General features: G+C 41.6%; 1 protein-coding gene across 2 annotated transcripts in view; it reads left to right on the top strand.

Moving 5' to 3' along the window:
- The window catches only part of SPOCK3 (SPARC (osteonectin), cwcv and kazal like domains proteoglycan 3), a 389,193-nt gene that overhangs the window by 134,678 nt on the left and 239,151 nt on the right, over positions 1-15,364 (top strand). For both annotated transcript variants that reach the window (XM_073341561.1, XM_073341560.1), the window contains exon 3: positions 2,569-2,614. In XM_073341561.1, the coding sequence (XP_073197662.1) occupies positions 2,569-2,614 (46 nt within the window). The remainder of the gene's footprint in view (positions 1-2,568; positions 2,615-15,364) is intronic.

Raw genomic sequence — 15,364 nt, 5'->3', positions numbered from 1 at the left:
GAGCAGGGAGCTGTGCGCTCAGGGGAGGAAGCGGAGAAGAGGCGGGGCCGGGCGGGGATTTGGGGAAGGGGTTGGAATAGGGGCAGGGAGGGGGCGGAGTTGGAGTGGGGACTTTGGGGAAGGGTTTGGATTGGAGTGGGGAAGGGGTGGGAAGAGGCAGGGGGGGCGGGGCCTCATGGAAGGGGTGGAGTGGGGGCGGAGCAGCGGTGGGGGGGTGTCAGTGATGCGGCCCTCGGGCCAATGTACTAGTCCTCGTGGTGATTCGAGTTTGAGATCCCTGATATAGACAGAAAATAGAGAATCCACACTTTGATAAGGAGGAATACAACCAGAAAAACAAGTATCATTTATCATTTCTGTTCAGCTTTCATAAGCTTTTATAACTTTGTTTTATTTTCTTCCATTTTATATTGCTGTATTTTTTTTCAAGAATGGAACAAAGGCAGGCAAACAAAAGTATACTACAGTGCAGAGACTGTTAACTTGTACAACAGTCACAGCCATCAACATTAGGGTAGAGGAGTGCTTCCCACTTTAAGGTTCTGTTCTCTTTTTTTTTTTTTCCCTTTCCAAGGTTGGCATGGCTCAGCATAGGATCATGAACTCAGTGTATATGATACAAATGTATTGTAAAAATAAGTTTTATTAACACCATGCATGAAAGATCTGTTTTATACTACAACCGCTTTTTTGCATCTATGTGAAACCAAATTTTAGTGTATTTTTCACTATTTCCTCACCTATGCAAATATATTTTCTCCCTTAAAGCTGTATTTGATAACTCTTTAACTTATCATGAACATATGGACAGTTGTAATGTACATTTTGCCTCTGAGATTTCAGTACCCATTGCTTGGTGTTTGCTAGAGGATCTCAGCACAGAAACTTCTGGGTAAAGGCATGTCTCTTTATTTCCAGTGTTATGAAAAGATCTGACCAAGCTTTTGTAGTTTTTTGTTTATTAAAAAAGGGGGGGGGGGAAATAGAGTTGCTGGTTGGTAATTTATCCAATTAATTAATCATAGTAAATAAACTTTATGTAGACGTTCTGATGTCCAGTAAAATCTATTTGAGATTATTCTAGAAAAGGCATAAAGTAGAATTGAATATATTTGAGATTCCATCAGTTTTCCCAGTCTTCATCTTGTATCTCTAGTGTCAGTGGGTACATCAAAGAATTAAGCTATTGGTATGTATTGTTGTTGTGGTTAGATGTTTGGCTGCATGTGTGTGTTTCCTCTCTGTGCTGCCCCAGCCCAGGGCAAACAGCTGGTATGGCAGACCTTGAGTGAACCGCCCAATTACCACAAGATTCATTAAGGTACAAAGGCACCTAGCCAGGTTTATTGCTGACAAAGCACGGTACTAGTATTCCGCAGACTTTACCGGACCGCTAATACATGTATGCCTGTAACAATGAACCAGCTGAGTGAATGGCAGAACTTTCCGTTTCTCCCTAGGCCAAAGAAAAATACTTCCTCTGAAATACATCTTTATACCCTGATACAAACAAGTTAGTACTGCCTCTCTAACATAGTTAGTTACTGCCCCCTAATGTGGCTAATTATTACCCATTACCTTGTACATGATGGTTTAATTAAAACGTTTTTATTGTATACTATCATCCTGACCTTATCTTTTTAGGAAGGGTCAATGTGTTTCTTTTATTCTTGGGGAACGTTTTTGTACCATCCTCGATATTGGGATGTTCTGGTACCACTTAATATCAGGATGTTTGTGTGAGTTCTCTGTGGCTAGCACTTCTTAGAAATGTGTATTTTTGCAATATCAGCCTTGTTCTTGCCAAATTCTGTAAGCAGGTTCTGCCTCATACCAGACCTATGATACAGGGCTTATGTCTCAGGCTCTCTTCCTACTACAGTTGCAAATTTTTTATTTATTACTAAACATCTTAAAGTTTTACAATAAAGATGTTTGAATATTAGTTTTTATTCTCATGCACATAGGCAAATACATGATTTAATCAGGAGTCAGTCTTAATGGTTAGGCTGATTATTTGTTAAATGGAAATGGAGTGCTTGAGAGTATTGAGTGATTGGTATATTCTTGGAGAAAAATCTCTATGTACAACTCCTATATAATTTGGAAATGTTTGTTATAGACTACTTTTTTATTCATGATAACTTGAGAACTTAGCTTTAGACAAGTTCAGTATTAATGTAACATTCTGGTTTATTTTATTCAATAAGCTTGTTTGTTAACATTATAGAAACATATTTTAGATTCACATCATAATTACTGTAACATGTTATAAGCAGAAGTAAAACCTGCACATGGCTATTGTATTTTCTTGCTTTTCATAATAGTATACATCATCTGTTTCAGTTAATGCTTGACATGGCATGTGAATTGTATTGTATGCTTGCTTTCTATTCCAAGCAAGCAGTGTGTTCTGTTTTGATAACTATAACTTTTTTTTTTTTATTGCTTGCCCCTTGCAGGAAGTAGAGGTTTGTATATATATCTTCTGCATTTTGCATTCCTTTTTTGTATGTATGCATTGATTTCTTATGTCATGTTAAATGTAGGCTGTTTTTCCCCTTCCAGGATTATTATTTCCGCACATGGAGTCCGGGTAAACCATTTGATCAAGGTAAGAAATTATCCTATTAAAAATGTATTACCATTGTAAATGCTTTAAAATGTATAATATTCCTTTTTAAAAATAATAACTCTAAACCTTTATGAAATTGTGAAGTCTTTTTGGTGTTACTCTGGTAGATTTAAAACAGGACCACAATGGGAAAGGTAGCATTCCAATTATTATATCCACAATTATTGTAACTAATTATTTATTAGGAGAAAATATGGAGAAAATGCTGGAGAAAATAATGGGAGGGCAATAGTAACCTATGTAAGGTTGTTTAACACTTCCCATTATAAATATTTGTCAAGGGTTTTTTTTTGTTTTTTTTATTATAAATTTTATAGAGGTCAAACACTTCCATGATTTCATAGAATCATAGAATATCAGGGATCTCAGGAGGTCATCTAGTCCAACCCCCTGCTCAAAGCAGGACAAATCCCAACTAAATCATCCCAGCCAGGGCTTTGCCAAGCCTGACCTTAAAAACCTCAAAGGAAGGAGATTCTACCACCTCCCTAGGTAACACATTCCAGTGTTTCACCACTTTCCTAGTGAAAAAGTTTTTCCTGATATCCAACCTAAACCTCCCCCATGGCAACTTGACAGAACAAGGAGTAATGGTCTCAACTGCTACCACCGAGAACAGTCTAGATTCATCCTCTTTGGAACCGCCTTTCAGGTAGTTGAAAGCAGCTATCAAATCCCCCCTCATTCTTCTCTTCTGCAGACTACATAATCCCAGTTTCCTCAGCCTCTCCTCATAAGTCATGTATTCCAGTCCCCTAATCATTTTTGTTGCCCTCCACTGGACATTTTCCAATTTTTTCACATCCTTCTTGTAGTGTGGGTCCCAAAACTGGACACAGTCCTCCAGATGAGGCCTCACCAATGTTGAATAGAGGGGAACAATTATGTCCCTCGATCTGCTGGCAATGCCCGTACTTATACAGCCCAAAATGCCGTTTGCCTTCTTGGCAACAAGGGCACACTGTTGACTCATATCCAGCACCTCGTCCACTGTAACCCCTAGGTCCTTTTCTGCAGAACTGCTGCCTAGCCATGCAGTCCTTAGTCTGTAGTGATGCATGGGATTCTTCTGTCCTAAGTGCAGGACTCTGCACTTGTCTTTGTTGAACCTCATCAGATTTCTTTTGGCCCAATCCCCTAATTTGTCTAGTTCCCTCTGTATCCTATCCTTACCCTCCAGCATATCTACCACTCCTTCCAGTTTTTCATCTGCAAACTTGCTGAGGGTGCAATCCACATCCTCCTCCAGATCATTAATAAAGATATTGAACAAAACCGGCCCCAGGACCGACCCTTGGGGCACTCTGCAGAGGAACTTGGAAGGAGGACGGGTCTAGAGTTAGATGCTTTAGCTGTCCTTGTAAAAAATCCATTCAGATTTTGCTGAGTTATAAACAATTGAGAATCAATATTTGTAGTCTTAATTATGCTCAGTAGATCTTGCCAGAGGTTTGCTGCTGAATATTTTGGACACTCCACCTGCACTGAGCATGCTCCACAGCATCTCTCTGCAATCATGGTGAGAAAGCCAAATGGAACCTTAGGGGCAACCACTGTGAGTCGGGTTTATGAAGATTGCTGGATAAAAATGTTTTGGGAGCTATTTTGGCATTGTTCAGACTTGGGAAATCACTTCAAAAGTTGACAGTTGAGCCCTATTGATGCTTTCTGTTGTCAAAGGACTCTGACAAGCTTGTCTACTATATTGTAGTATAGAAAGCCTTTAATGTAGGGAAGTCCCTTCTTTAGTTTGCAAGAACAGTCCTTAGGTTGAGGGTGGCATGGATGGAGAGGAGTTGTAAAAATGCTTTAGTACAGTGATCGGTTTTTGAACATTTGAGTGAGATGCAGCAAACAAAACAGTCGAGCCATTAGACATTTTCAACCCTTAAACTTCTTGTATGAAAACAAGGACTAGACAACTGCATATTCCCTTGTCCATCTAATCCAGTTCTTGTATTTTGCTCCAAAGCATGCTAGGAGGAGAGTGAGAGCGACTATAACCTTGCTTTTTGAATTTCTAAAACAGAGCACTTTAGAGACGGAGACTTCTTTCCTGATAGCTACAATAGCATGTTCACAGTGAAGGGACTTTAATGAGAGTTACACACAAGAGGTGGATAGAAAGAGAGGAGACTTAGAGGGGAAGAGATGCTATGACAATGCGGAGGAATGTGCTTATTTTTTTTTTAAAATGCTTCTTCCTTAATGTGTGTGTGTGTGTGTGTGTGTGTGTTTTTGTTAATTTTAAATGAAGTCTTCGTGATTAAAAATCATTTTGCAATTAAGAGAGTTGAAGTTGAGAGACAATCACATTAATTCTTTTCTAGGTGTCTGGCCAGTGGGTCTTGTCCACATACTCGGGGTCTAACTGATTGTCATATTAGGGGTTGGGAAGGAATTTCCTCCCAGGTCAGATTGGCAGAAATCCTGGGATTTTTTGCATTCCTCTGAAGCATGGTGCATGGGTCACTTGCAGATTTTAAATTTGTGTAAATTGTGGATTCTCTGTAACTTGAATTTTTTTAAATCATGATTTAAGGTCTTAAGTAACTCGGCCAATGGTTATGGGTGTATTGCAGGAGTGGGTGGGTGAAGTTCTGTGGCCACACTACTGCCAGAAGGGACCATCATGATCATCTAAAGTCTGAGTTTATGAGGTGGGTGGGATATGAGAAAGTTGCTATGGAATGTGGAATCTAGGTGAGGAAGAGAGCTATACACAATAATTGAGGTAGAATGGGGGCGGGGGGTATCGTAAAGAGTTTCTAGGAGAAAATACATTTCAGATTATTTGTATTATATGCATTTACATAAACAATAGACAAACATTGTTTAACTGATAGTTACAGTAACTGATTTTTTGATTAAATCCCAGTAGAAATTTGATCACTGTCTAATTTCTTTAGACAAATTAATGTTACATTTCATTTCTTAATTCTAAAACAAATCCCCCCAAACCATAGCAAGCTATTTTTAATATGCAGTATACATACAGCAAACTCAACAAGGAAAACTGAATTTTGACTGAGTAGGGGAAAACATCATTTCTAGATTCTGAAACTTTGCATGACAAGTTTCAGCTCACAGTGATAGAATCTGATTAAAATATAAATTCCAAAAATGATTTTGCATTAGAAATAATAAGAAAAACATTAAGTCACTAGTGAGTGCCCCTATAAAAACAGCTGTTTGGTTTGTTTCATAATTATTTGTAGCAAACAATGCTACCTGATTTTAACAGATGAGAGAGTTGATTAGATCTGCAAGGTGCCAGACCACTTTAGAATGAAAGGGGCCTTCTGTCCATGAATGCTGTGCCACCTGTTGGGCAGCCAGAAGGAGATGGCTGCTGATTGGCTCCTTGCTCCCCATAATCATTATTTTAAACCCCTGCCTGGGGTTTCTCAAGCCTCTTTTTCTCCCATTTTAGCTGTGCAGGTCTTTAATAGTGACTGTATTACTTGTTGAAATTAGATACATATAGGGTGAAATCCTTGCCTGACTAAAATCAGTGCGCTTTGCAGCTGCCTGCTTATTAAGTGGTGCTTCTTAGTGTAAGCTTATATAAGCAGTACTCTGTAATCTGTGCTGGCTGCCTGTTGGTTTCTGGGTGGATTTAAGGTGGTGCTTTTAACCTACAAAATACTAAATGGCTTGAAACATGTCTGCTTGAGAGACCATCTCTGCCATTGACACACCATCACAGTAGTGATAAATGAGGGCACTTGAGCTTGATCCCCTTTACTGTAAAAGACAGAGGGCTGATAACCGAATGTGTTTTCTGTGAAATGTTTTCCTTCTCATCTTTGAAAATGGCTCCCCAACTTACTCCAAAATAGCCTGATGTCAAGGTTCCTTCTCCACTCTGAACTCTAGGGTACAGATGTGGGGACCTGCATGAAAGACCCCCAAGCTTATTCTTACCAGCTTCGGTTAAAAACTTCCCCAAGGTTCAAACTTTGCCTTGTCCTGGAACCGTATGCTGCCACCACCAAGTGTTTTAAACAAAGAACAGGGAAAGAGCCCACTTGGAGATGTCTTCCCCCCAAGCCCTACACCCCTTTCCTGGCTTGATAGGAATCCTCACCAATTTGTACAGGTGAACACAGACCCAAACCCTTGGATCTTAAGAACAATGAAAAAATCAATCAAGTTCTTAAAAGAAGAATTTTAATTAAAGAAAAGGTAAAAGAATCACCTCTGTAAAATCAGGATGGTAAATATCTTACAGGATAATCAGATTCAAAACGTAGAGAATCCCTCTAGGCAAAACCTTAAGTTACAAAAAGACACAAAAACAGGAATATACATTCCATCCAGCACAGCTTATTTTACCAGCCATTAAGCAAAAGGAAATCTAATGCATTTCTAGCTAGATTACTTACTAACTTAACAGAAGTTGTAAGTCTGCATTCCTGATCTCTTCCCGGCAAAAGCATCAGACAGACAGACACCCTTTGTTCTCCCCCCCTCCAGATTTGAAAGTATCTTGTCCCCTCATTGGTCATTTTGGGTCAGGTGCCAGCAAGGTTATCTTAGCTTCTTAACCCTTTACAGGTGAAAGGGTTTTGCCTCTGGCCAGGAGGGATTTTATAGCACTGTATACAGAAAGGTGGTTACCCTTCCCTTTATATTTGACACCTGAGTTCATGAGACTCCTAGGCATGCTGTAAGACGTCCTTTTTACTTAACCCTTAGAGGGGGAGGGGCACGACTGGGGGCTGAGATTGTCAACTGGAGAATAGGGGAGTTGGTTTTGTTTAATAAATGAATGGTGGCAGTGTGTTTTATAGAGAGATGTTGAGGGGATTGTGCTGTGACTTTTGTTCATGTTTTCAACATACCATGGATGGTTAAAACATTTTTCAAATAGGCGCACATATTGCATAATTTAGTCATTAAAATAAATAAATTTTTCCCATTGAATTTGAGTTTTGCAATATTTGGAGACGCAACCAGAACCCTCACTGACTTTAATGAACATTTAATTGGGTCCTGGATACTCATGTTCGTAGAACACATTTCTGAATTTCCAAACAGGCCCAACCCAGAGTACGTTCTGGGATTATCTGTCTTGTCTTGTTTGCACTATTGCAAATTTTTGTTCCTGGAAACAGTTTTTCCTGTAAGGCAGATGATCCTCTAGTAGTGGCCTAGTGTGTATCAACTTCAATTTGCTTTATTTGAAATGGGGTTTAGATTAACAGCATTTTGAAAACAGTCCTGTTCCTAGACTCTGTCAAAAAGTAAAGGGAACTTTTTACTCGGTTAAGTCTAGCTACCAGTTCCCTAATTCTTTGCTACAGTAAGGATCCCTAAAGAGGTGTTTTCAAAACACACTGAGGCCTGGTCTACACTGAAAAGTTAGGTCGAAGGAAGCTGCCTTAAGTCAACCTGTTAATGTATGTGTCTAAACTGCCAGGTCCTTTCCGCTGACCCAAGTCGCCTCTAATGTCAACTTCTGTAATCCACCTCTGTGAGAGATGTAGCGCTTAATTTGGTTTTCATGGGTCGACTGCGAGGCGTTGTGTAATTCGACTTAATTGGCCTCCAGGTGGTGTCTCATAACGCTCCTCTGGAGATCATTCTCAACTCTGCTGCACTGCAGCCAGGTACACCGGAAACAGCCCCTCCCTTGCTAAAGCCCTGGGAATTTTTGATTTCCCATTTCCTGTCTGATCAGCATTGGGAACATGCCAGTTTGAGCACAGCTGATGATGGAGACTACATGCCCCAAAGACGACACTCCGGCCTGGTCTGCACAGGAGGTGGCGGATCTCATCGCTGTGTGGGGAGAAGAGTCTGTGCAGGCAGAGCTCCGATCCAGCAGAAGAAACACTGATGCCTGTGCAACGATCGTTCGTGGAATGGGGGAGAAGGGCTGTGCGAGGGACACAGCAGTGCCATGTGAAAATAAAAACTTTGCCAAACGTACCAGAAGGCAAGAGAGGGGAACAGTCGTCCTGGTGCTGAACCCCCCACATGCCGGTTCTACAACGAGCTGCATGCGATTCTCGGGGGTGACCCTACCTGCACCCCCACAAGCAACGTGGACACCTCACAGGTGAGAGAGTCTAGGGACAACAAAGAGGACGATATGGTGGATGAGGAAGAGGAGGAGAATGGGAGATAGGCGAGCACTGGATCCATTCTCCCCGAGAGCCAGGAAATATTTTTAACGCTGGAGACCTGTAGGTTGCAGGACATCCCGGTGGCCAACCGTGATGCTGGGGAAGGCACCTCTTATGAGTATACAGTTACAATCAAAATCCAGTAAAACTTTAGTGGGCATGCACATTCAGTGGTATTGCATGTTTACTGTGAAGAAAAAGCGAGGTGCTGTGGTTCTCTGCTTACAAGAGGCTGCTCCAGCCTGGCAGAGGATGGCCGCCAGAAAAGACTGTTTTTTTTTGTGGACTGGGATAGCCCAGGAATCCTCCATGGATATTTCTAGGAAACTTTCATGAAGGTACTCTGCAGTCCTTTGCAGGAGGTTTCTGGGCAGGGCAGTCTTATTTCTTCCACCAGAGTAGGACACTTTTCTGTGTAACTCCTGAATTAATTCTGCTGGCATACACAGCATAGCAGCATAAGGACTGGGTCTATACCCAGACGCTTGCAGCATCTCCTTCCTTTCCGTCTCTGTTACCCTCGGGAAACTGATATCACTTAGGGTCGCCTAGGGGAAACGGGGAAAGTTCTCATTAAAAGTGCTCTTACAAGTGAAAAAATGGCATGTAGACCCTCCCACACACATTCCAGATCGCCAAACCATGTGATCGCTACTATGCCTTTACTGTGCTCGGCATAGGTTGGCAAGTAGTTTAAAGTGGCTGATAAGGGACTGGGGCCCCACGTGAGAGATTCTGCAATTTGGGAGTGAAAACACGAACACCCTTCTCTTTTCCCCCACCCCCGTTCATAAACAGCTTCCTGTGGTGCTATGGGGAAGGGCCATTGTTTGACTAGCTACCTCTGCTCCCGAAATGAGCCTGCCATAAATGTCATTAAAAATGCGGTCACCCATGACCCCAGGGGGCCTACTCACCATGGCTGGAGCAGCAAAACGGCACATGAATGATTACCGATTCTGACTGTTATGGCTTGCACCTAGCGTAAGGTGTAGGGTTTTTTGTTTGTTTGTTTTTTAAAAATGAAAATGGCCTTGCTATGGAAACATTTTATTCATGTACAATGGCTCCTTTATTTTATTTTTTTCCCCATGACTGACAGCTGGAAATGTGTCCTTCGGCATGTCATCAACACCTGAAAGCAAATTTTCGCTGATTAGAAGGAGACAGAACGCGGGAAGACATGTTCACCAAGATAATGAACATCTCCAGGACAGCTGACAGAGAGCTGACAGTGTGGAGGATGGAGAGCAGGAAGCTTCCAATGAGCAAGAGCATGCGGCGCAGGATGAGATGCTTTGGATTATGAGGGACCAAGCAGACATGTTGAGGCATCTGGTTGAACTGCAGGAACAGAAGCAGGAGGGTAAAGTTACTCTGCATACCCTGGTGGACAGCCAGCCAGCATCGCCTGGCACAGAATCACCCTCCCACAAGTGTTCCCTGAGGCATAGGCGAAAAGTCCATTGTCCCTTTCACTTAACTTAGGGGGAGGATACAAGGAACATTCACAGACCTTTGATGGTCTGGAATGTGGTATTATGTTACACAGCTGAAAATGTTTCTCCCATTCCACCTTTACAACCCCTTTTCTCCAGATTACCTTTTTTCCCCGTTTCCCCTCTTTATTTATGTTAAATAAAGTAAATAGATTTGAGAAATAAATGTTTGTTTTTTGTTTTTGTTTTTTAGTAGAAGCAGTGGGCTTGGGGGTGGGCTTTACAGGGTCAGTGATACAGGGTAGGTGAAAGTTTGGGAAGACAAAATGCATACAAGCAGTTCACATAACTGTGTCTGATTATTGAAACAGCTTTTCAAAGCCTTGAGGATACTGAGCACCCCTTGTGCTCTTCTTATTGCCCTGGTGTCTGGACACTCAAAAATGGTTGCCATGCGATCACTCTCAACTGCCCACCCGGGCGGAAAATTTTCCCACTTTTTTCACAGATACTATGGAGCACACAGCAGGCAGTGATAACCATGGGGATGTTCTTTTCTTAAGGTCCAACCTTGTTAGTAAACTTCTCTAGCGCCCTTTCAAATGACCAAAGGCACATTCAACCACCATTTTGCACTTGCTGAGCCTACAGTTGAACAGTTCCTTACTGCTGTCCAGACAGCTGGTGTATGACTTCATGAGCCATGGGAGCAAGGGGTAGGCTGGGTCCCCCAGGATAATTATACGCATCTCAACGTTGTCAATGTTCATTTTGTGGTCTGGAATGAGTCCCAGATTGCAGCTTTTTGAACAGTCGCGAGTTTCTAAAGATGTGCATGTCATGAACCTTTCCTGACCATCCTATGTTGATGTCGGTGACACACCCCCTGTGATCCACCTGCACTTGCAACACCATTGAAAAATATCCCTTTTAGTTAATGTACTCTGTGGCAGGGTGGTCTGGTGCGAAGATGGGGATATACGGGTCATCTATCAGCCCACCATAATTAGGAAATCCCATCACAGAAAAAACATTTACTATGTCCTGCACATTTCCCAGACTCACTACCCTTCATAGCAGAAGTTGATTAATGGTCCTGCTCACTTGGAGCACAGCCGCTTCCACGGTGGATTTTCCTATTCCAAATTGATTCCTCACTGACTGGTAACTATCTGGTGTTGCAAGCTTCCAAATAGCGATTGCCACTCGCTTCTCCACTGTCAGAGCAGCTTTCATTTTTGTGTTGCTGAACTGCAGGGCAGGGGGAAAGCTCTGCACAAGGTTCCTGGAAGGTGACCTTCCGCATTCGAAAGTTCTGCAGCCACTGCTCATCATCCCATACCCTCAAAACGATGCGGTCCCACCAGAGTGCTCATTTCATGGGACCAGAAACAGCGCTCAGAGTGCAGCTGCTCTGTGATGGCCAGCAGCAACTGTGAATTGTTGTTTTTTTTCCAATGGCTTGCAGCAGGGCTACTTGCAGGACATCACTATGTTTCGTGCGGCGGACCCTACTTTCGCTCTGGAAATACTGCAGGAGAAGGCGCAAGGTGTTTGAGTTGCTCACAGCAAGAGTGCACAACTGAGCAGGCTCCATGCTTCTGGGGTTATGGCATACACGTGTCGGTTTTAAGGTGCAAAACCCACTGGGTTGTTTGCCATTGAGCACAGTGCATCATGGGATGCCGATGCAATGTTCCCATTCTCCCCTGCGGCAATGTTTTGGTCCCATGAGGCATTGCACAAACTTCCCAAAACACACTGCGGCAAGTTGCACTTTTGGATAGCTACCCATGATGCACTGCTTTGTGCATCGATGCAGGCACTGCTACTGAGGATGCACTCCATCGAGACAATGAGCATGGTGTGGCCATGCACAATTGACTCAATTAATTTGGAGGCTTGAGGTTGAATTAGATAAAGTTGACTTAATTTTGTAGGATAGACAAGCAAGGTCTGATTGTGGAGTGTGGATGTTTTAGTAGCATGTGCACAAATTGGTATTAAAAAGGGCGCCATTAATTCAATACCAAGTCAGATTCTAATGAAATCCTACCCCAGCTCAGAGTGTAATCCTGGGTTATTTAAGGTGTCTGTCTTGAATTACTCTGCCCGCAAAGGGAAACTGAGTTGCTGATGACCACTATATTGAAAGTAGATAAGCTGAGTAGAAGGGGAGCAAACTGAGTATGTCAGTCAATCAGGAGTGCTTTGAAAAGTATAGTAATATTTCCAGGGCTTAGAAGCTACGCCTCCTTGAGTGCTTGGGTTTGATACGTGTACAGTTTGTCATATATGTTAGTACACCCACATCTTGAATACTGCATGTGTATGTGGTTGCCCCATCTCAAAAAGAGACGTTGGAATTGGAAAAGGTTCAGAAAAGGGCAACAGAAATTATTAGGGGCATGGAACAGCTTCCATACAAGGAGAGATTAATAAAACTGGGGCTTTTCAGCTTGGAAAAAGACAACCAAGGGGAGTATGATAGAGGTGGTTATAGTTTTCTATCAATTTTTAATTCTACTAGTTTGCAAAATATATGAGGCAAAAATTGGGGATTGGTCCTGCTTTGAGCAGGGGGTTGGACTAGATGACTTCCTGAGGTCCCTTCCAACCCTGATATTCTATGATTCTGATGATTCTATGAGCAAAAATAAAAAAGCAGTCCAGAATAGGGCAACAACTATAAAGTGACACTCATGGATTTTCCATTATCTTTGAAAAATTAAATGAGCTCTAATTAATTAATTAAATGAGCTCTAATTAATTTGGATTCATCTACCAAGGATGACTGGTGTGGAGAAAGCAAATAAGGAAGTGTTATTTACTCCTTCTCATAACACAACAACTAGAGGTCCCCAAATGAAATTAATAGGCAGCAGATTTAAAACAAAGAAAAGGAAGTATTTCTTCACACAATGGACAGTCAACCTGTGGAACTCTTTGCCAGGGGATGTTGTGAAGGCCACAGCTATAACAGAGTTCAAAAAAGAACTACATAAATTCATGGAGAATAGGTCCACCAGTGGCTATTAGCCAGGATGAGCAGGGATGGTGTCCCTTACTTCTGTTGCCAAAGCTAGGAATGGGCGACAGGGTGGATCTCTTGATGACTACCTGTTCTGTTCATTCCCTCTGGGGCACCTGGCATTTGCCACTGTTGGAAGACAGGATACTGGGCTAGATGGAACTTTGGTCTGACCCACTATGGCTATTCTTTTGTTCTTAACTGAGTCTCTGGTATATATATATATTTTATGATTGTATTAAAACTTATTTCTCTCTCAGAACTGCAATATGGCCAAACAATCTACAAAGAGCATTCATGGGCTACTGTACCCTAACACTCCTTAGATAGTGAATATTTTCATTGCTGGACCTGCACATCTCTGTTTGCTGCAACCATGTAACTCAATTGAAAAATAACATTAAAAGAGGAAATGCATCTTCCTCAGTGTGGCATGTGAGTTGCATGCATACAACAATTCTTTTATGCACATCATACTGTGTGATTTGTAACTGAAAGAAAAACAAACCGCATTAGCTGGGGAAGGCACTTTTAATAATTAACAGTGTTCCAACACTTGTTTTAACAGATTAATGAAGGGAAAATTGCTTAAATACAAAACAATTTATTGTTTACAGATTCAGGGGATATTTTTACCTGCCAATACACCACTTTTCAATTTCTCTATGGCAACCTTGTTACATTCTTTGTCAGGTAATTAACTTGGACAGGAAATGCACAATCTGAATTTTCACTGATATTGGGTCAGGGAGTTTGTCGAAAGAAGCAATATTTTTCTTAAGAACTAGCTAGAAGGGTTTTCTGTACTCTCGTCATATTGTGATTGTGCAGATGTTTCCAATTAACTAGCTACTTCTACATTATTATTATTTTTCTTGAGAGTGAAAGTGACAGTACTAGTGAATAGATCCAGGAATAATAGACAGGTAAAGTACAAGCTTCCTAAAAAATCCCTACCATATAATCTGTGTTGTAGGAATGAACTTTCTTCTGCCTTTTTGTGAATTCTGGATGTTGGTGTCTTGTGTTGTAAATATTTTCTTCAAGAGAATGAATGAGACTTATAAAACTTTCAAATTTGCTCTTTTTAATTTGAATTCAGCTCTTCAGATGTGAAAGGCTACTGCATTTGGCCCTCTAGTCTCATGTTGTGTTGAAAGAGCCACTCAAGCTATAAAAACAACAAGGAGTCCTTGTGGCACCTTAGAGACTAACAGATTTATTTGGGCATAAGCTTTCATGGGATATAACCCACTTCATCAGATGCATGAAGTGGAAAATGCAGTAAGCAGGTATAAATATGCAGCACATGAAAAGATGGGAGTTGCTGTCAAGGTTCCTCCCCCACTCTGAACTCTAGGGTACAGATGTGGGGACCTGCATGAAAAACCTCCTAAGCTTATCTTTACCAGCTTAGGTCAAAACTTCCCCAAGGTACAAAATATTCCACCCTTTGTCCTTGGATTGGCCGCTACCACCACCAAACTAATCCTGGTTACTGGGGAAGAGTGGTTTGGACATGTCTTTCCCCCCAAAATACTTCCCAAAACCTTGCACTCCACTTCCTGGACAAGGTTTGGTAAAAAGCCTCACCAATTTGCCTAGGTGACAGACTCAGACCCTTGAATCTTAAGAACAATGAACAATCCTCCCAACACTTGCACCCCCCTTTCCTGGGAGATGTTGGATAAAAAGTCTCACCAATTTGCATAGGTGACCACATTCCCAAACCCTTGGATCTGAGAACAATGAAAAAGCATTCAGTTTTCTTACAAGAAGACTTTTAATAAAAATAGAAGTAAATAGAAATAAAGAAATCCCCCCCCTGTAAAATCAGGATGGTAGAGTCCTTACAGGGTAATTAGATTCAAAACATAGAGAACCCCTCTAGGCAAAACCTTAAGTTACAAAAAAGATACACAGACAGAAATAGTTATTCTATTCAGCACAATTCTTTTCTCAGCCATTTAAAGAAATCATAATCTAACACATACCTAGCTAGATTACTTACTAAAAGTTCTAAGACTCCATTCCTGGTCTATCCCTGGCAAAGACAGACTATAGACAGACACAGACCCTTTGTTTCTCTCCCTCCTCCCAGCTTTTGAAAGTATCTTGTCTCCTC

Source organism: Lepidochelys kempii, chromosome 4 (genome assembly GCF_965140265.1).
Source record: "Lepidochelys kempii isolate rLepKem1 chromosome 4, rLepKem1.hap2, whole genome shotgun sequence".
Lineage (NCBI taxonomy): Eukaryota > Metazoa > Chordata > Testudines > Cheloniidae > Lepidochelys > Lepidochelys kempii.
This window is presented reverse-complemented; position numbering and strand designations above follow the sequence as displayed.